Source organism: Papilio machaon, chromosome 2 (assembly GCF_912999745.1).
Source record: "Papilio machaon chromosome 2, ilPapMach1.1, whole genome shotgun sequence".
Taxonomy (NCBI): Eukaryota; Metazoa; Arthropoda; class Insecta; order Lepidoptera; family Papilionidae; genus Papilio; species Papilio machaon.
In genome coordinates this window covers 793,754-817,057 of record NC_059987.1, presented here as the reverse complement: position 1 = coordinate 817,057, position 23,304 = coordinate 793,754, and the positions used below count along the sequence as shown (strand labels likewise).

General features: G+C 35.7%; 1 protein-coding gene across 6 annotated transcripts in view; it reads left to right on the top strand.

Annotated features, from left to right (window-relative positions):
- Positions 1-23,304, top strand: part of LOC106716077 (kinesin-like protein KIF2A) — a 41,452-nt gene that overhangs the window by 8,041 nt on the left and 10,107 nt on the right. For 2 of the 6 annotated variants that reach the window (XM_045681916.1, XM_045681920.1), the window contains 3 exons: positions 9,210-9,406; positions 11,899-12,000; positions 15,086-15,122. In XM_045681916.1, coding sequence (XP_045537872.1) covers positions 9,210-9,406; positions 11,899-12,000; positions 15,086-15,122 — 336 coding nt within the window. Of the gene's footprint in view, positions 1-9,209; positions 9,407-11,384; positions 11,570-11,898; positions 12,001-15,085; positions 15,123-20,874; positions 21,103-23,304 lie in introns of those variants that run through there. The other 4 variants (XM_045681923.1, XM_045681925.1, XM_045681933.1 and 1 more) reach the window with 3 other exon arrangements.

Sequence of the window (23,304 nt, the reverse complement as noted above, 5' to 3'; positions counted from 1 at the left end):
GGCGACAACTAGTATGTTAGTACTCTATAGTTATCAGGTTTAGTTCAAAAACACCTTCAAACAAACATCCATCCATCTAAACATTCGCATTTATAATATTAGTAAGATTATTAGTTTGACGTTTTTATATTTAATTACTCTATTAAAGCTACAACGAAATGTGTATTACATTCGTAACACTAATTTGTAATAGAAACTGTAGGCAGCACGCGATATGTTATTGAAAAACTAAAAGGCGCTACATTGTAACCGTATTAGGAAACTCGAACACGGTTCCTTAATTGAATGTCAAGAGTTATAAATTGATTCAGCTTTTAAATTAGGAAATTTTTGATTGGCGGGAAAAGTTGTAGGTTAGCTAGTCTATAGTCAATTTAAGAGTCGAACAGTTAAGAAAAGTAGAAAAGCTGTTTACGTAACTTTTGATTTTAATAAAATATATTTGTTGTTATCTACTTTCACGTTTCCTTTGTGGACAAGAAAATTGAGTTCATCAACACGGTTCGTTATCGAAGATGGATCGTTGTGAATCGTCGCCAATTATCAAGTTAGTTGCTGGTGTGTTCGCACTACGCTGAATCACCTTCTCACGTCTCGTTAACTCAATTTATTTGATAATAAATGACGATCACACAATGTTGAGACGCTTTATGTTTGAGGAACGTTTAATGCGTTCCGTTTATGTTCTACATCGATAATATATTTTTTAGCGTAAAGGTAGGTTGTTTATTAACAAGTTAGCTGGCTGAATTACCAATAGGCTCTACCATTAAAAAAAATTACTGTCGTATCTGATAGTCTATGATTTAATAAGTAACATAACAGTCGAACGTGCCTTTAACTATGGATTTAAAACTTATGTACAACTTCTTTGTAAATTATAAATGCTCTTACAATAAGTGTTTCTAGAAGCGGTCTGAATGTATAATCAGTTGGTCTCTGTTTGTACACTCTCTGCCCACATGCGCCAGCCCAGCGCCTTGCCATAGACAGAACGAAAACTGCGTGCTTCAGAAATACTTGTATTTTGTTGTAAATCAACTCAAGCTTATTATACGGAGGTTATTGTGATTGAGCGGTAGCGGGAAAGATTATTAACGCACATTTTTGTTAGCTTTTGCACGACGCGACCCTTTTAGTAAAATTAATCTTTGGAACGGTGCATAAAACTCCCCTAACTTCTTGGAGGCTTCCCGACTCTTACTGGTTGAAAAACACTGTTTTAAACCCATTCAAATTTTATTTACACGTAAAAAGAAATTTTTTGTACTAATATTATAAAGAAAAAAGATTTGATTGTTTCTTTGCATCGAATAGGCTCCGATACTACCTTTCACTGTTCGGAAGCTTCACTATCACCGGGTGATATAGCCTATATTTATTGTTAGATTTTTTTTATTCCACACGACGAAGTCGCGTGAAACTGCTAGTGAAATATGAATCGCGTATCTCAAGCATTGTTGTACTCTCGGTCTTAGTGGAGGGTTTAGCAAGGCTGTGATGCTGTGGGCGGGTCGTGGGCGACGGTGGTTCCGTCTACTGATGTCATCGCCTCCGCGCTACTACAACGGCCTCTTTATTTTCCGTACATCTACCATAGAGCTACTAGCAGTTGGTCACTTTTAAAATAACTGTTTTGTTCGTACTATGCAAGAAACCATGCCTTCGTTTACCTAGCTGGGTTGCAAAATGCTGGCGGGGTTTTGGCCGATACTAAAATGCCCTATTAAGAGTGCCATTGACCATTTGCGTATCCTGATATATGCAATTTAATTATCTCCCCAATATAGTGAGCCCTTTTGTGGAAATGTGTTTCCTTGTAAAGTCTAGCTTATCTATAAATGTTCTAAACTGCTGACCCCGGACCTCACAATAAGGCGTTGTTAACTTGGTCGCCTACGTCCTTATTGAGAACACAAAGGCGAGTAGCGAAGTTTGTGCCAAGAAAAGTGCAACTTAGCAACTTGGACATAAGTGTTTGGCCTTCTAGAATACTTTATTATGTTATTTTTATGACGTAAAGCCTTTTCTTTCTAATTATAGAGAAGTTGAAACACTTACTGTGGGTTTCTGAGATCTAAATCTTTGTTTAACACTTATTGTTATCTCTGTTTTGTCAAAGGTAATGACAGGGATGAAGATATGTTTCATTCGAGAGATTTTGGTCACAAAAACCAATTTGTTTTAATTTTACTGTAATGTCTCTATTTAAAAAGAGACAAATTTAAAAATACGTACCTCATGTATGAGATTAACAAGTTAAACTATTATATTGCAATCGATAGTGAAAAATTTATTGCATAAATAACAGCCTAATATTTTATATAACAGCAAAAGTAGTATTTGTTGCAAAAAAAATTATATTTCAATGTGGCGTTTGAATTTTTCGTAAACTTGTTGTGTATATTATCTGCTAATTAACATATATGTATATGTTGGTGTAAAACCACATTTTACTTTTAATTTTCTAGGTCATGAGGTTAATAGAACGAATGTAAATAAGGCGTGATAAAATTAAATACATTATCTAGATAACGTTAAATCGGTACACGCCTTTGATTGCACATAATGCCTGCAAATTGAAAAAAATAGGTAAATAGTTTTTCGTATAAATTCAATACTTCAAAATTACGAGTATAAGCATGTTCATAAGAGCCTGGATAGGAAAATCACACTTTTATTTCTAAAGCCAAAGTTTTTTTTACCAAATTGCTTTTGACTCAAAAGTTAATACGTTAGACGAGCTATGTAAAGTCGTGGCGATCTTTTTAATAATAATAATAGAACGACATAGTACTACATATTATGTAATCCTACTAATATTATAAACAACAATAATGAAATCAAATGTGTTGTGCTCGTTGCCAGCTTCATTTATGAAATTTAACAAACAGCGAAGAAGTTCGAATAAAATTCCTTCGCTTCGTCTGTTTAAAAAAAAAATTGAATGTGCCAGTATAGAATTGAATTGTATTACGTAAGATAGCAGTAAGATATCGATTCGTATGCGCCATGAGTGGCAGTCACAATAAGCTGACGGAAATGTGGATACGACGCGTCACGGGGATTGATGTCATATATTTGTATCTCTCATGTTATTATAGTCTAAGTGTAGAGTTTGATTAGAAGGCACAAATATAATTCTTATTATAGTGAATGGTCATTAGAATCGGAAACATAAGTACTAATAGTGTCGGTATCTAATATTAGTAATCAATTTTTGCACTTGGCAGAATCAGCTCAGAATCAAAGAAAAATAAGAAATTAAATTTAAAAAAAATAACTCGTTAGTATTTGCACAATTTATAGATTGTCTTTTCTAAATCGTTTCCGCTTCAACTTGTCGCTCGATTTGCATCGGTTGCGTTTGCACCGCGGACTCGGGCGCCGCGTGTCTAGCCGGTTCCAACCGGATTCCTGACTCATGCAGCATTAATGTGCAAGATTTAATGTGAAATAAAGAGCTGGTATCGATTTATTTACTCCAGCTGTATTTGTTACAAAAATTATGATTTATTCGTTTTTTTTATACAAGCTATTGCTGCAGATATAAAGGTGTCTTCTGATTCATTTTCAAACTATATGTTTATTATATCTGTCACTATTTGATGAAATAAATTCACGTGGAACTGCTAAAGAGACGTTTGATTTAATGAGTTTGTACAAAACCATGTCTCTTACTGCAGCATTCAAAGACTATAAGTCATCCCCTAAGTGTAGATTTAAAATGAGAAATTTACTCTGCCTTAGTTACCGTTGTCGTCACTTTCATAAGTTAGAAATACCAAGAACAATAAGATATTGCATGTAATAAATTACCCATTGACGTCTCGCTACCAAGTTATTAAGTTAAGTATACACCAGGCGGCGCTGGCGTCGGCAACTTGACCGTGGGAACTTGACGAGCCTTTCTTTTACACTTTTACTACCAGATCAAATCTATCTACTCTATAATAAAACCATTTTCTTTTTGTGCGTTTTTCTTTTCTACTTGACTTTTCATAACATCGTAAATATAAGCCAGTAGATCGACTTAAAACTTTTGAAATATAGAATAGAGTTTTTGTTCGTTGACCTGACTATTGGAGAAAACATGTATAGACACGTCGTAATACACAAGTATAGACATTTTCTATAATGTTGCCAGTTGGTATGCCGTAGTCCAGTTGAACGGCGCGCGCTAAAGAATTGTCCAATTATAATTAGCTCTATGTGACGCGTTAGCAGGTCAATGACATCGGTCGGCCGAATTCTCCGACTGATATAGTTTGAACTTTCAAATACTATCTTAGCTGTACACATATTTACTATATTTAAGATCTTCAGAAACTGGATGTATCTGTTTGAATTCCTCTGTATTTAATAGTTTTAACGCATAATTGGTTTTGTTCCTTTGGGACGTGCTATTTGAAATAGAATTTTTCCTTTGGGGTTTCTTAGGGAACACGGTTAGGGACGTTATTTTCATTTTACACAATCCTTCTTATCTAGATTTTTCTACGCTAGATACGTATGTAAAGAAATACATAATGTTATGCAAGTCTTGTCTGCAATAATAACTGCCCGTACCTGTAATTGGAGTCAGCTCGAAATTATTTAACAATTATTTATATTGGATGCGTCTCTTAATGTTCGTGAAAACTCTGCTATCTGTGTCATAATTATTAATATCGGTCGCAAATTTATGTTTGACTCATCAACCTATAGTTAAAAGATTAGAGGAGTAGTTGTTTACAATAAATTGCAGTACGATAAAATGTAGGAAAAATTAAATACCTTAATTTAGAAACGTAGAATATAATCCACAATGAATTTAGGAAAAAAATACTGTTCTTGTAACTGATTAAGGAAAATTTACCTATATTAAATGAAACATTAAACTTTCTAGACGAGCACTAACAATAGAGTAAACTGTTCGCGAGCTCACGTTACTGCGACTCGACACCTCATTAACAAAATAATTAAACGGCACGTAACTGATGCCCGCTCAACTGTATTCAATTACATTTGTACTATTTTCACTAAATATATAGCTTGTTTAGTACCAAAAATTTAGTTGTAAGTTTGTTCGCGCGTAAATCTGCTTTTATAAATGTTGTGACATCTTAGTTTATAAAATACATAATTATCAGAATTTGGGATTTGATCTTCTAATTTATAATGAACTAGTTTTTTGACTGACCAATTGCTAGATAAAAATCCTGTCTGTCACTTCTAACATCTTGCGTCCTGATATTTTGTTATGTTTTATCGTTTATTATTTAGAATTTAATAAAGAATTTAATCTAATCCCTAATTACGAATTTAATCTTTTTGTTAAGATATTTTCGCTTAATTTAAAGTCTTTTCATAAACATTACTTTAAAGGATGGGAAGGGACGCAAAGGAAGGGGAAATATCCTCTTTCTGAGCGTCCACTTCTCCGTTGACTAAAGGTAGGCAACGCATCTGCATTTGTGGATGTCTATGGGCAACGGTCGCCTCGTTATTTCGGCGAAATCTGGTGGCCGTTTGCTCGTTTGCCACCTTTTGATATAAAAATATAAATATATATATTTGAGATGGATGATATTGTGTTGTATTTCTCGACTAACTTTCTATTGACTGATTAGTTTCTATTCCGACGATTTCATTACATTTTGCGGTTTCATGCAAAAGCTATAGAAGTAGATACTTTACATTTAAAAGATAAACTCTTGAGGTATTTTGCAAAATGAGAAAAAACATGGCAAGGCTAGACTTTACTTGAACACTTTATTTTAGTAATGCCTAGATCACTACACTTCTCATATTTCTTTGATTGTTTTGTAAAATTGCGCGATTTCTTAAATTTATTCCATTGTAGTAACATTGGTAATTTTAGTGTTATATGTTGCGTAATTATTTGTTTTGGTTTAGAATTGAAATTCCGACCTTGAAGTCATTGACTGCGACGACTAGGTCACGATTGCGAAAAACAAAACTTATTGACAGGCTCATTAAAATTCTAGGAAATGTACTTCGATATTCAGAGGTGCAATTCCTAGAATTTTAGTGTATAGAATATAGTAGTGGTTCTTGTAATTACCGGCCGCCCTTCAAAGACGACATTCTCTCTCGGGAATCCTTGCGGATTACTTTTTGTTGAGTTGTACAAGAAATATTTTTCAAGCATCTTTCAATGTAATTTACATTTTCAAAGTCATCAAACTTGTTCAAAATTGTCAGAACCTCTAGTTGCCAACTACGTTTGTAACGAGTAATTGTCTATTAAATGAAGCAATTTTTAATCCATTGCCCGTCTTCTTGTATTTTTTCTTAATTATATAGTCCCATTCTTCCCTACCGATCTTCTAGAACCTTAAACCTTATCGTATACCGGCACGTGTACTGCTCAAGCACTTTCTTTTTTATCTTTAAGCGCTTCGACCCGTCGCAGTCTGCGTCACAGGTAACGGTGTTTTTGCCCACAACATTCGATCACTTCGTTCCACTTTCGTCGCCTTACAGACGTAACCATGGCAGTATCGTTGTTTGATCAATAAGCCGCCTAACCTGTCTACAGGATTTTGGTGTTCTTTTTATGTCTGTTGCCATTATCAATTACTTCAGTACGGATTAGGTTTTTGTAATGGCGCTTTTTATATTGAGCACACGACTTGTTCTGACACCGATTTGAAAATTAAATGCGTGTTGTTATGGTCGATGTTTATGTGAGGAAATTAACTGGCTTTTAGGTTAACACAGGAAAGATAACTAGTTTAAATTTAACATTACATTGAAAGTGAATAAAAACAAACTGTAGTAATGTTTTTTTCTAGGTTGAAAAAAGTGTGAGTTTTGTAACTTTTTTCTGAATTTTCTGTCTGTTACGCTATAATTAAGATCATGTTGATGTATCTTCCGGATGAGTAAACATTTTCAGACAAAGCTGTTTACGATAACGGCCGCTGGTTTTGTTTACATTTCGTAGATCTGTTGACCTGTTAATAGGAGTCGCGTCTAAACCACGTTGCTAGTCACGCCTCCCTTCGGTATAAACGGGTAAACAGGACAGACAATATAACGCCCTATTGTGTAAGGTCAGTGACCTTGTGTTTTTTTTTGGATCATGACGTAAATGTAACTAAAAGTTTTTTCGTGATTTAAAAATTTATAAAAATCTTTATACGTAGTTCAAAGCGCAAACTACTTTCTTTTCCTATTTTATGTTTTTTTAGGCTTATTTTGCATTATTTTATGAATAATTTCACCTATTGTTTGAAATTCGACTATAATTCATCAATCAATTTATATAAGGATCTTCGGGATCTACAGGTGGAGTGGAGAAAGTGGAGACTTTTGTTGTCGGAGGCCAAGGCCCACTTTGGGTCACTGCGTCACCCTAGTTAGTTAATTATTTCATAGTCTGATGGCTTTATGCACTTCTTCACATGTACTTTTGATTGTGTCAAATTTTATGTTCACCATTTGGCACAATTTCTTTAATAAGGAGTACAAAGTTTTCACTCCACGTGTTAATATAATAAAAGCACAATGGTATTCATATTTTTTTTAAAGTTATAGACTCTTAGCACTAAAAAGTTTTGTATTTGTTCCCTACATACGTCACAGGCACAAATGTGAAGTATTCAACTCGAAAAAGTTGTCAAAGCGAAAAAGGAAGTCAGGCAGGGAAACAGAGCTAGCGGCGCAAACCCTTTGAGTGCCTTTTACAGAATTGTTTGCGCGTTTGAACACTAATGGTCCCCTGTAAGTCTACATTTTACACTGTGTACTAGTCGTACTTTAAAGGAAAACCGGCCCTTTTTACTGAAATTTAATATTGAAACAAAATATTATGGACATTTTTGTTAGATAATTTCTTTATGCACTAAAATTAAGTTAGTTTATAGGTTGGTGTTGATGAACAAATTTTGTTTTTAATTTGATAAGGTATAGATTTCATTAATTATATCGTAAAGAAAATCACTATTTGCGTTTTATTATACTTCATTAAAATGAATATAATTTAATGTCATACGTCTAGACGACGTCGTTTGTGATTATAGCATAGGGATAAGGCGTACTGATTGCCCTTTTGTACAGAGCTTTCTAGTATGCAAATTGGAGCACGTTACAGGCGCTGTGCGGCGGGATATCTTGTTAGCCCGAACCCGCAACTACACTTTGTATGACTTAGCAAACTCAGCTTGTATAGAATTCAATTAACATGGCCGCTTTACATGTGGTTACGTTTAGTATTTTGATATGTGTAATGGAGTAATTTTTAGCTAATCTTGCCGTGAATTTCAACTGTCGTTACAAGTGAACATTTTATTGTTATCTCTATTTTTACGAAGAGAATGATAGGGATGGCAATATTTTAATTGTAATGCAAGTGTTACGACAGCATTCTCTACTGTTGTGTAAACACGCAAAGATCACGATTTTTACCTTTGCTCATCGTATGAACGTTAGATTAATGTACATATGTTAATCGACAATCGAAAAACACATTTGCACATGGCGGGATTCGAACTCAAAACCTTCAGGTTACAAGTCAATTCTTTAACCTCTGAGTTGTCTTTAAATCTGTCTCAACTCAACTACTTTATATAAATATATAATTTCGCAGCTATAGGTTACGTTGGTCTGGGATCAATATGCCTTGACCTGATTTATGTATAGTGAATACTTTGATGCATTTTCATTTGACGTGCAACAACATAGTATCAGATTGTACGCTCGCACAAAGATTTGTTTGTTGCGAGCCCTACATTCGAATATTAAAGCGTCTATTTAACAATTACAATGTAACCATTCATTGACTCTTGAATAATGAGAAATTATTAGACGTTATTATGCACTAACAGTATAAATTATTTGTATGTAAAGTGCTAAATGGAAGACTAACGGCGATAATCATACATTTTCTTTAAATAAACATCTTAACCAGCTATAAAAACAAAACTGTTGCTGATCTTAGTTTTTAGGAGCAAAAAGGTTCGCTCTTTCATAAATTAAAGCGTCTAGTTAACGATCAAATTCTTTTTCACATTTTAATAAGTTTTATACAAGAAAATATCTAATTTTGTTTGCTATGAATATTGTAAACAGACTTCGTATAATCCTACCCTACAATACTAAGGGCTTCGAAAATGTTCAAATTTTCGTGTAACCTTTTTGGCATACCACAAGATCTCTGGAATAAATTTACACTGTGACAAATTTTCTTTGTATTATTTCAGGACGCATCCACTCGGCAATCGTGTCTGGTGTGAACCTGGAGACGCGTTCTGTGACGGTAGAATGGTTCGAACGCGGGGAGACAAAGGGCAAGGAGGTGGAGATCGACACAATCCTCGCCCTCAACCCCGAGCTGATCGGCACGCGCCGCTCTCCGCACCTACAGCCCGTCTCCAATGCACCCAACAAACTCGCCAGGGTGAGTACGTCTACCACGACTTACAATAGCTTTAGCGAAGAAGCGGAAGTAAGAGACAGAATGAAAAGAATAAATGCGAACGTATGAAGTGAATAATAGACATACAGATTGTTTTCAAAGATATTTGGCATTGTTAGTAAAGTCTATTACCATTTCTTAGGCTTTTGATAATTATCGATTGCGTTGTAAAGAAGCTTGAAAGAACTACATAGAAACATACAATTTAGTTCATCATTCACACAAATTATAAATTTGACACAGTTACAGTTAACGTAACCATTGATTGCCTAAAGGATGTATGTATGTATGTATGTATGTATGGGTGTATTAAAATAGATTTTTAAATGAGGTTCGAAATCTAGATTGAATTATTTAGTGGCGCATTCACGGACAAGTACTTCGCTGCCGGCCATACTTTATTGTCAAATGTGGGCAGATAACGATGCGGTCGCTTTGAGCATTATAGAGTTAGAATTGTACTTGCATTAATTAATTCACCCACACCTACTGTAATTCAGTGATTTGATTTAACAATCATTGTGGTTAAATAGTAACATTTGGAATTAAATAAAGTCTATGAGTAGGGTTCGAATCCCAATCAAAGCAATGTTTTTTCATTATAAATATTTGAACGTTATACGTGAAGTAAAATTTAAGTTTAAGGCTTCAGAAGTATAATAGTCTTCTGGTAAAAGGAATGTATTTTTGAGACATAGGTCTCTATTATTAAGACATCAACATTTTTAGTTAAATTGGCGAAATCCGACATTCGCGATAACGGCCGTCGGTCTATTTTGACCAGGGTCAATGGACACGGCGCGCGCTTGCTTGCTTGTAGTAAGACAATTTGCCAATTTATGTCCGGACATGCACACGTACGCCTGACTCGTACCGTTACTAACACGTCGACCGCCGCACAAGCGTCAGCCAAACGTATGCCAATAACGCATCGCGCACACGACGTGTTGACACGCTTTGATAGACTCGCTTTTCGTTACACACGGGTAACACATATTTGGTGCAAGGGATAAGTATGAACAAAATAAAAAATTAACAACAAGAAAATGAGGTTATAGTATGAATTAAACATATATCGGTAATCATTTTACAAATAATTAAGGATACTCACTTAAAAACAAATAAAAAAGTTAAGTGTTGAAGGTGAGGATTAGTAAGTGTAGTTTAGAGATCTGGTCTTACTCCGTGTAACTTTATATTATATCTTTGCGACACATAATTCGTGCAAACTATAACGTATGAACTAATTCCGCGTAACCTTGGTGTTAATTCGCCGCAATCCCTGTCGGCTTAGTCTTAGAAAATTAAATACAATAAATTCTCGCGGTGCACCATACAACAGACCAAGGGCCGTCGCTAAAGGTCGCAGTCGAGAAAGTCTGCAGTTGTGATTCGTTTGCCCGCTAAGTTGAACTGCTTTACTTGTTCTTACATAGTGTATACCAAATTTTAATAGTTCCGTATTAAGCTATTTACGGATACATGATTTTGAATTAATAATTTGAACAGGCAGACAAAATACGTGTTCAAATTACTGCAAAACTGTAGGAATTATGTATTTCATTGTAAGTTATTAGTTTGTATTGACAATAGCTTTCTTTGTTAAAATGTTTATTAACTTTTTGAAGGTGATTTTAATTTTTGTTATGTGTAGATTTAACGTATGACGTCTTATAACGGATACGATACTCGAGTACATTTAAAGGTCGATTCTCTTATTAGTAGGAGTTTATCTTATCTGTGTATTTATATCTCTAGTGATAACTATTGTAATTTGCGTGTATTAGTTTCGCGTCAAAATTAAACGGAAGCCATAGTATATCGATTGGGTTAGGCGGTGTTTGAACCGCGTACCAAGCGGTGATGGCCCTGTCTGTTTGTGTCGGGAAGCACGTTGCCAATCGACGCCACAGTTGTACCACATCCGCGATACCCGAATGTCCTGTCGGGGCCTAACAACTACATTTCCCTTCATCAAAACATATCAAATCATTTTAGTGCTAATTAAAATGACTTTAGAAAACACTTAGATTGCGTCGAAGGCTGATTGTGTTAACAGTTATTACCATCTCACGGAAGACATCGATTAGCGCAACAGTCGCTGAAGAAAATGTAGAAATGTTTCCGTACATCATCAGTTGGCAGGTGATCATTGCACCGTGTAGTAATCGTAGCGGCTTTTGTTAACGAGCACAGCGTCGTCATGGCAACGCATCTCACGACACTCATGCAGATAATACACGAAGGGCAAGGGTCCTCCATACGTCTGCACTCGGTGCATATCGATCGGCGAGACCTTCAGGTGCAGCGATGATGGCGACCTTACGTCGGACATCATCGATTTTCCACGGGGCCGGTAGCGGCGTGTTTCACTTTCCATTCGTACTCAGATCGGTCCGCGGTGTGGTAGCGGCGCTCCGCGGCACCGAGCTGTAAGTGGCACTGTTGTTTGATGCACGTTATTCGATGCGAAGGAGCCGTCGGGCTCGTCGTCGGACGAGGGTGGCTTCCTGCGAGAGGGCGCGGATGCGGACGGCGACGCCGGACACACGCTGCCCGTGCGCAACTCACGCTCGGTACGACATCACCGCGCCCGCGTCCCGGCCACACCGCACACGCTTCGTCACCACGTGCGCTGCGGTGTCCGTGGGGCGCGGGCTGTGGAACCGCACCATACACTTTATCACGCACCTTTACCATTATGTTGCGGCACCATATTTGTGCACACGATCGGCTTGTTACGCTGTCTGTCTGTCGGCTTGCGTTCTCGTCACGCCTGCGACAATATCACGATTCGTCGTGCCGCCGCGTGGCGCAACCGGAACGCAATCCAATATCACCAGTCTTTTTGTTACATAGCAGTAGCAATGTAAAGCACTTTTCGTTATTTTATTTGTGTTTATTTAGCTTTTTCTTATATATTTTTTTAAACTGAAGAATAACGTTTTATGTAATAGCTGTATTAAATTTTTATAGTTTGTTATGTGTACAGACGTAGGCAATGATATCATTAATAGGTTTATGATTCAACTTGTCGCGCCGATAAGGTGCTGTCAATGTCGCGCATAACGGAATTATTGCAAAAAATACAAGTTGGACCGCGCCGGCTGTGTTTTAATGTGGAAACTTGTTACTGGCCATAACATAAGTAATAGGCGAATTAATGTTAAGTGAATGCTTCGACTGCTTGTGCAATTACCAATGACCTCCAGCAATGCATCTTCATTTAATTTTAACTGGTTAAGGGAAGCTGTTTTGCACGTTGAGGTAAAAAGACGTGTGGGTCAGGGAGAAGACCTTCACGCACTAATGGTTTTGGTTACAAATGGTTTAAACTGGATATGTTAATTTTGACCTTGATTATAGAGATGAGATAGATTATGCTCAGGACTTTCTACGTAGACAACACCCTATTTTAATAGTTTGTAGTCGGGTTGAGTTTATATTAATTATACTAGAATCAAACACTCTGCTTTTGCGATAAGTATTCTGCCTTAGTCTGTTCAAAGAGCTGCATAAGCCCAATGGTGTGATAAAAGTTTTATTCCGGACATGAATATTGTTGTTTTGTTAACATCCGCACATTTCTGGCTCGTTGTTTGTTTTGGTTCAGCTATGATTGATCGATCTCGGATGCAATATGACTCGGTTTACTAATGTATGCTTTACGTTTGTATGTTTATATACATTATGGGGAAGGTTCACACGTGCATTTCGCACGGCTATCGGAGCTGCGGTGTGGCGATGTGGTGTGCCTTCGCGCGTTAACACGCCTATATCCGCACATTCATATATCGCTATTGATTTCCTGTCGATCGTTTTCTCCAACAGTATGTTGTTGCACTGTTAGCATATGTAGTACAGTTAAATTAGTTTACCTCTTAGTACAAGAGTAAGTTTTTTTTATTAGTTTGGATCTAATCATTGTAGTGGTTATGGGTAATTTGAAACCATTAAGCATTATGCTATTTTCCTTACATTTTTACTCCATCAAGTTGCAACGTGCCCTTCATTATCCAGCTTCGCAATTTACTTTGGAACATTTAATAGCTCTCGATCTTATTTAACGTTGCAATTTAGAGGCAAATTGTTCGTAGCCCGACGTAAATATCTAGGCATTTATTGGATTGAAGACGAGGGGAATTCTCTCCAGACGTTCCTGAAGGTCGTGTACATTTAATGTTTGCATGTTCCATTCTTCAGTGACAACAAAAAATATAAACAATCAAATTAGATAAAGATCCAGTTGACCTTGACACTTCAACTAAACCACAAGTGTCGAATGCGTTATTTGTCGTAAAATAGATGGCCTGAAGTGAATAATGGTAAACTAAATAACATACGACGTATATTGTAAACGAGCCACTAAGGTGTCTACATAACTTTAAGTTTCATGGCTGGGTCCGCGAGTGCTAATCCATTTTGCAGGGGCAACGATGAACTTCAAGGAAATGACGTAACACCGCCTCGCCTGCCGACCTACTTTACAATTCTTATCTTACCCCATCACACCCTAGTGCATCATGCCTTACCCCAAGACGTAATGATATAATGTTTATGGTGTTCTTATAAAAAAGGTATGCAGTCTTTTCACCTCCAATAATGGGCCTAGAAATTTTCCAGGAGAGGCCTAGAAATCCCCTAGGATGAACTTTGTTGTCATTAGTGTTAGAACCGCGATAGAGCGACAGCCAGTTTAGTGGAGTCACATCTAAGAATTCTGTTTATGCACATTTTACTTTGCGGGATCAAATGTTAATTGACCAAAAGTATTCAACCATAATATTGGACAATGTATAAATTCTATGAATTTAAGTATTCCCACTTCATTGTGAACATGTCTGGCGCATCTTTATTGCAAAATAATTCCCCGAAGTTTATTAGTAATGATTTCGCGCATCGGGAATTCGTACCAGATTTTAGTTAATTGCTCCACATATGCGACCTCTTTTCTGCTGATTGGTTAGAATTAGACCAGTTGCTGCAGGCACCGTGTAATTAAATATAATCTATTTCGTTACGCGTAATAAAGTATATTCCAACAGTATCTTCGTTGGGTATGAAGACATCTTAGTTGATGCTGAATTGTGAAATTATAATTTTTCTAAAACTTTGTTAGAAAAGGGGTTGATTTTTCATTTATTTTGGAATTGATTCATATTAAGAATTCAGCTGTTAAAACTTATTTTGTAAATATAATCTTGACATAGAATAAAAAAGTAATGTTCAATTAGTTAATATTTTTTGTAATATGGTCATCGACATTTAAAAAATATATTTTTTATTACCTGCCAGTGTTAGTCAAAATTTCTAAAGCATTAATCAATCCCGCATAACTTCATTGTGTGACAGTTTTTTTGCTTTTGTTTTCGCAAACCGTCGTTTCTCACGATGCGGGTGTTTGTAATCAGCCGGTATGCCTATCTGTAATGCTACACATTTTCTTTGCTGTACAGTATCCCCTTTAGTACTAGTATTTGTACATTTAACATTTGATATGTTTTCTATTATTTTCGGTTGCACTACTTTATTAGCTAAAAATAGTATTATGTTTCAGTTTCAAGTTCTCTTCTTTTGTGTTGGAATGTTTGGCTTCTTTTAACTATTTTCTGGTCTCAAATGTTTGATGATTTTTGTTAATAAATTATTTTCCTGTTTTAGGATATGACACGACAGTCAATTCCAGTTGCGACAAAAGGTATGTATATTATATAAAAACTAATATTATTATTATTTGTTGAAGATATAATGTATATTGTTATATTTTTATATATGTTTATATTTTTATATATTTAAACTGTTGTCTATATATTTCGATTGCTTCATCATCTGACATCTACGCATTAACGTACGTCATTTTGTTTTACCACATTCCAGTTTATATTTCTAAGAAGCAGTTAGGAAGAGTTAAATTTCATTAATACAATTTGTTCTTTTCGTTTCAAATTATGATATTCCGACACCTCGCTATGATGTAAAATGAATATGCTTTGATTATGACAGAGAATATAAGTTACATGTAGTAATAAAAAGGAACTCGTCTACGAGAGTAATAACAACTTATTCACATAGTGTGAAAATTACAGATAAAAAAATATCTACCATCGTATATGTTGATGACTATCGTGTCTATAAAAGTCTATGAGGAACAGAACAAAAATGTGACTTCCGCCAGATGATATTAATGTCTTTTCAGACAGACACAAGATTAAAGATTCTTCCAATGCAGGAATATATATATAACATAGATAACACGTTGTTATATCTCTTGACAATGTATTTATGTTTCGGTTCAAAAGAATCGCAGTTGTCTTACATAATTTTATAAAACTGATGATGATTGCGATTTTGTTTAACTACTTCTTAGTCCGGGGTCGAAGCCCGCTGCACGCATCAAAGATTACGTTCCCACGAGCAAGTGAGCGAGCAAATAACATATACATTATGTTCAGCAACTTATGAATTTAAATATGTATCTAATGGTCTTAATACTCAGAGTCCTTAACTCGTCACTTACAGAGTTCCTTAGTGTAGACTTCACTATCTTAACAGACTCTAAGTGTCTCTTACCTTGCGTTCATTAGACCAAAATCTTTGCATAAAATATATCATCATACCTGTAATTATGACAAAACAGAGATAACAATAAGTTTTAAACGGATATTTTGGTCTCAGAAACCCACGATAAGTGTAGCAGTTAACTCCATATTTAAATGTTTTAGTTACGGTGACTCTTTGTTGTCAGTTTTTAATTTTGGTGCGTGACGTGTCCTTGAGGGGCGGGTCTTGTCTTTGTTTAAAGGATTGAAATGCGTCACTTCGTTATTATAGTCCAGTCATTTAAGCTTAAATTAGGTAAGAATCTCGGAATTCGAGATACCCAGCTGTAAGTCTGTAAATACTTGTATATTGACACCCTAAAAGTTGTCTCAAAACCTACATATGATAGGGTGTAAGCAACTATTAAATTTTAAGGTCAAAGGTCACAAAAATCAGTTTCTCGCGCTTTTTTTGGAAATATCTCATTTCCTATGGGTTTTTTGCTATTTGTATTTCTTATCAATATTGTAGAATACATAATTCTCTACAAATTTTGTTCAAGAATTTTTTTATACGGTGAACCGTTTTCGAAATTGAGGGCGGAGAGCGCGCGGTCACAGCATCACTTCAGCCTCCGGTCGAAAACGCGCCATATAGTTGATGAACTATCAATAAATCAATTGTTATAAATATTTGTCAAATTAATTAATTACTGACAAAATTGGATGAACTAGCTGCAGCATTTGAGGAAGAAAATTGTTCGGCCCATAAATTATTAGAGAGTGGAACTTGGAACAAACCTTATTGGCAGTCTATAATGCTCCGAAATCTGTGAAAAGTCTCAATCGTCTTCGTTACATGCATTACGTCAAGTCTACAAAACTTAATAAACCTGTGCAGCTTTCAAATATTCCACCAACAAGTGATGCTGCTCACAACATTTCAACCGTGTATATTATAAAGTCCAAACTTGGTTAGGACATGATTTGGAACCCCAGGTATGGGGTTGGGCACTACGAAACGATTTTCTGGAGCCTATCATGACAATTTTACCACCTGCTCCAAAAGATTTGCTAAATACAATTTTCTGCAAATGCAAGAGTGGCTGTGGTTCGCGATGCGGATGCAGGCAAGCTTGTCTCAATGCTCTACCATATCAGAGCGACATATAATTCCTATATTTTCATTAACAATTCTGCAATTACATGGGCAGGTAAGTGTTGTTAAATAAATTAATACTGAATAAAAAGTGGATAAGTTAGGCAAAAAATGACAAAGTAGAATATAATAGTTAATAAAAAATTGACAAATATTTATAATAATTGATTTATTGATAGTTCATCAACTATATGGCGCGTTTTCGACCGGAGGCTAAAGTGATGCTGTGACCGCGCGCTCTCCGCCCTCTATCTCAAAAACGGTTCACCGTATAAAAAAAAATTTTAAACAAAATTTGTAGAGAATTTTGTATTCTACAATATTGATATGATGTACAAATAGCAAAAAACCCATAGGAAATGAGATATTTCCAAAAAAAGCGCAAAAAGCCGATTTTTGTGACCTTTGACCTTGAAATTTAATAGTTGCTTACACCCTATCATATGTAGGTTTTGAGACAACTTTTAGGGTGTCAATATACAAGTATTTACAGACTTACAGCTGGGTATCTCGAATTCCGAGGTGAACTTACTAAAATGACTGGACTATTATGACACATTCAAATTATTTTAGGTTTTGTTCCCCTTTTTATAAAGTGTGCGTAACAATGTCATCTTTATCGGTTTGAATAAATGTTTGAATCCAGTTCTAGGTATATTTTACTGTTTTTTTTAATTAGAAATAAATATATTTTTGGGATCCATTCCTCCTTTGACCTGTTATGTTAAACAAGTAACTTAACACCTCATAAATATTTAAACAAATGTAGAGACTACAATAAGTCAATTTTAACACTTGTGTGAAACTGCAAATATGTTCGGACGGTCAACGTACTGTATTACCATGGGTTTCCACTGCCAAACATGTGACAAAAACAGCTGTTAATGTTGTCTCGTGATATGTTAAATAAGATGTGTATCGAGAGAGATTTGCACGTGTTGGTAATGTGGTGGGTTTAGAGTAGGGCAGGTCATCAGTCTCTCAATAATATATTTTGATTGTCTGGTGATCAAGGACCTCAAGATATATAAATTTATAAACTGACTAGCTGTCGCCCGCGACTCCGTCCGCGCGCAGGTAAAAAAAAACTTAATAGCGGTATTAATTTTTTCTCGCCTTTTAAACCTTCCCTAGACCTCCACGAACATTTCAAGACTAAGATAAAATAAATCCGTTCAGCCGTTCCCCGAGTTTAAGTGAGACTAACGAATAGCAATTCATTTTTTTGTATATAGATGGCTGAAAACTTACGAGTCATTGAACTTTGTGATAATAGAGCACACTTAATTCGCCACACAAACATTAACATTGGGGCTAAAGAAATTATTTGATGTTAAATTATGTAATTAACATTTTAAAGGTAAGGGTAACTAATATTTCTTGTAATTAAATTACAACAAAATGCCTCGTAGAAGAAACGCGAAAAAGTAATTAATTAACATATTTTTAACATCTATGTTAAATGAAATGTTCTGATGATTATCTAATTATCGTTTCGCAACACATATATTGTAGACATTTCAGATGTATGTCAGGGTTCAGTCCCGCGAGCTTTGATTAGTTCCTGCCGCATGGTGACCGTTCGATTCATTGGCAACGCTAACCGACCCATTTGGCACGATTAACTCACGTCCATCTATCAGCACTTGCCCCTTACGATTTGGGATAAAGTCAGTAAGGTTAAAAATGAGAAAAGTATTGTTTTGAGTGAAGAAATTTGCAAATTACAACTACATTTTGAGACAGCCAAATGATTACTTGTTACTGTAACTATTATTCAATTATTCAAAATGTCATCTGCCACTTGCTACATGGTGACATGTAGATAGACACAATGGGACAGAGGTTTGCCGTCCGCCGCATAATACGGTCTTGACATTGCCCGGGCAAGGTCGCGTCGTGCCCCTGCCCCGGCGATTGTGCGCTTTGTCACTTTGTCTATGCCCAATGCACTAATGGGTCCACTAACTCTACTCTATAGTATCATAGTAAAGTAAGGAAACAGTTTAAATATCTAATACCCTTTTTTATTTTATATAGTAAAAAGATGATTTTGATAGGCGTGTCATCAAGTGATTGTAATGTTGTTTTTTTAATATCAAATTTAATTTTACGTCATCCGGACTTCTCACTTTGAAAAGGTCTGCTAAGTGTACGGATCACTTCTCTTTGAAGCTCCTATAATTAAAATAGAAAATAAAAAGTAAGTAACTTATTGGAGTTTTAATGACTTCCCAACGCTCGTCGTCATTAGAGTAGGCTTCGCTCTGGTGCGTTAGGTCAGGTTGTATACGTAGCTACGACTTGTTCAATACGAAATGATGATATTTGATCTCTTTGCCATATTTTGTTTACTAAGCAGTCAGGTGGCCGAAAGCTCATGTTTCTATGATCAGGACTCCGCTTATGCATTTTGGGACAACACATTCGATCTATTGTGGATATTTAGACATAGATGGAGCTGGGATATTTTTATTTGTTGTCATAAATAGACAAAGATTATAAAGTACTAGCCCGCGACTTCGTCCGTGCATAATTTTAAAAAAAAGTTATCGAGTAAATATGTGAATCAAACGTATCATAGGTAGCCTATGTATTTTAAATTTATACAAAATCTCATCGTGATCCATGGAACCGTTACGGAGATACCTTCTAACAAAAATCCAAACCATACAGTCGCATTTATAATATTAGTTCGAAGTAAGATATGATTTGATGATAGCAAATAACACTGTATAAAGTATGTTATTTATTTATCATTGTTATCAACCACATTCTAAAAGTTAATTCAAGACCAGTTACAACTGGCCATCATTATCAATGATGATCCACAAAGTGCTAGTTGTTTGCTAGAGAATTTGCACAATTTGCAGTCCGTTATCGCGGCGTTGCGCCTGACGCCTCCCAGCCGATTCATTATCGCCACCCACCTCGGACACTACGACCACGTGAACATTAAAGATTCATTGAACTTTCGCTATTCCGTAATAACGTACTTTTTATATTTTATGTCTTCTATATGTCATTGTGTTTTCAGTAAAGTGTCCAGACTATATAAATTATTCGCATGCAAAATTTCTTTCCCTATCGTACAACATCATCAGTTTCAAATGACACGTTTCAATATTCAAGTTTCTATATAGGCTTAGTTCATAGCCTTCAACCTGTAAATTTGTAACACTTGAGTAGTTAGTCGCACTCGACCATAATTAGATAAATATTGGTGTCGTGCTATGCCTACATTATACCGACGTAGCAAGGGTGTTCGTGTATTACATGATTATTAAGTCACAAGTTCATTACGTGCTTGTCTGACACTCTTATAACAAACCGAAAGAAGCAGAAACTACTAAGAACGTCTGAATTCAGTCAAAATGGTTTTTCATTTAGTAGTTTGCTTAATTAAAATTTTAGAAGGTTAGGAAATTGTACGGAATCTAAAAAGGCATTCTTCGCTTAAAAGTATCTGACCTTAAAATATTGTTTCCGTACAAACACATCATATGTGAAAAACATATTTATAGATCGACCTTTGCCATTTCTAATTGCACCACGACCCGCCGGATACTACGGTCTTACTTTCGTGTGTCGTGAATTCCCTCGCGCATACGTTATGGAATTTTTCTGTTAATAATTAAAAGCATGACGGAGCATTTTGGGGGTTGAAGCTACCACGGCGGTCATTCGCTGCCACCCTGCTAATTTTCAATGCTGTCGTGCTGTTAGGCTGGCACAATGGTGGTAACATCGCGTATAAGTGCCGGCAGACGGGGCGCGCGCGGACAGTGAGCGGACGGCCGCGCACCACACCGCCGCCTGGCACCGACGCCCCGAATCGCAAATGGAACACACGGAATAGTGCGGTGATATTACCGTAGATTACCTTGCTTCCTTTTGTTGATTTTTACGATTCGACATAATGCCTGTGTTATACGAGAAATGCATCCAAAAGCATTTGCAACGGCACGCGACAAGCGCTAGTAAGTGCATCCCTCTTCCTCTCCTGTATAACAATTTTGGACTCTACCGTGTTGGTGTTTGATTCGTTTTTCGTATGTCACTGCATCCAGGACTTCCCGTCAGAGTGCCGCATATTGACTCCACAGTCTGGAAAGTATAATTTCAGTATGAAATAATATATGAAATGCCTTCGCGACTGAAAAGGTCTTTATTCCTTAAAAGCAACTAGATTGCCTTGCGGGTGAACAATATGCTTGCAGTTTCGCGTTATCCAAATTTGGTCTTGAATACAATATTGTTGCCCTTTATATCAAATGATAATTGATGTAAATGTACTTTTTTTTGCGACACATCAAGCCGTTTTATAAATGTAAAAAAGATGGAATTTAAGATTGTCGAAAAAATTTATTTATGTATGCATTTGAAGTTTGCTATAGGAAAGATGCAAAGCAGATTTTTTTTTCAGCAGAGACCTTCATATTGTCTACATCGTTATCAACTTATTTGATGAGTCAATCTAATTTAAATTTAGGTTTTCTAAATAATTATTGTCTAATTTCTTAACTTTTCAAGTTATGTTGCAAATAGTTGAAATCAGCCCACATGGGTATTGTACAGACTGTGTCTTATTGTGACCCTCAATTTAGTGGCGAGCAGTACAACACACTTTATGATTCAAAGGCGAGTGGGCGCCGGAGATTGACCCGTCTTGTTTGTCACACGGAACTGTTTACATAAAACAAATAACCGAGTCATGAATAAAATGAACTAGGTGAATATCTCTATTGTTTTTCTTGGCTCTTGTATAATTTTTGAGTCAATGGTAAGGAAATTTATTTCTTTGTTGACACAGAACTAATATCTACTGTATACTATACTAGCTGTTGCCCGCGACTTCGTCCGCGCGGAATAAAAAAACTTAATAAGTAGACTGTGTTCTTCCAGATTATGTTCTACATTTGTGCCAAATTTTATCAAGATCTGTTGAGTCCTTTCGACGATATCTTGAAACAAACATCCATCCATCCATCTTAACATTCGCATCTATATATATAAAAGAAAGTCGTGTTATTTACACTATTTATAACTCAAGAACGGCTGAATCGATTTGACTGAAAATTGGTGGGCAGGTAGCTTAGAACCAGGAAAAGGACATAGGATAATTTTTACCCCGTTTTCTATTTTTTATTCCGCGCGGACGGAGTCGCAGTAAAAGCTAGTTTATAATATTAGTAAGATTGTGAGTATGTTAAGTTGATAACAATTTCTATAAACTTTGTTAATTATTTTGTGAATCGTTGGTAAATATAACCGTTGATTTCAAACAAATTTATACAAAATCCAGTACACAATGCTGAATGTGAATTAACAATAACGCTAGCATAATCTTACTAATATTATAAATGTGAATGTTTAGATGTATGGATGGATGTTTGTTAGAAGGTATCTCCAAAACGGCTGCATGGATCTCGCTGAAATTTGTTTGTGAAAACATAGTTTGAAAGAATACATAGGCTACTAATTAAATTTTTGTTAATCCCGCGCGGACGGAGTCGAGGGCGATATCATAGATTTTGCTCACTAATCTTGATGTATTTACATAGCTTGCGTCATTCGACATATTTCGACTTTAATCATTTTGATTATATAATATATTTTATGTTTATTTGTTTGATTTATCACACAAATTAAGTTTGCGGAAGGAAAAATTTATAGTGTTATCAAATTAAATGTACTGTCTTCAAATCTGCTTCTATAGTGGTTTGCTACAAAAAATGGATACTCCAAAGACCAAGATTAAATCAAATATAAATATTTGATTTAATCTTGATCAGTAGATTCGTAGCAAATTATTCGTGCGACTATATTCGAAAAAATTTAGTCTTGTCTATCTGTGATATTGCTGTTGCAATTAATGGTCATGAAAGCATAGCTTTTTAAAGTTGTAATCCATAGAGCACGAAGCCGAACGATCTCTGTCCGCACAGGTCGTGAGAACGTTGCACAGTCCGATGAGAACGATTCGGCTGTCTTAGACTATTAGTATGCTTACTATTGTTATATTGGAGTCTTGTGCGTGTTCAGATTCAAATATTTATAATAGTAAAACGAAAAAAAAAAATTTTACATCGGCTTTAGTTTCAAACAATTACCCTAATTTTTATAGGGTTTTTTTGTGTATAAATAAATAAATTAAAATGTTTTCATATGTTTTCATATTC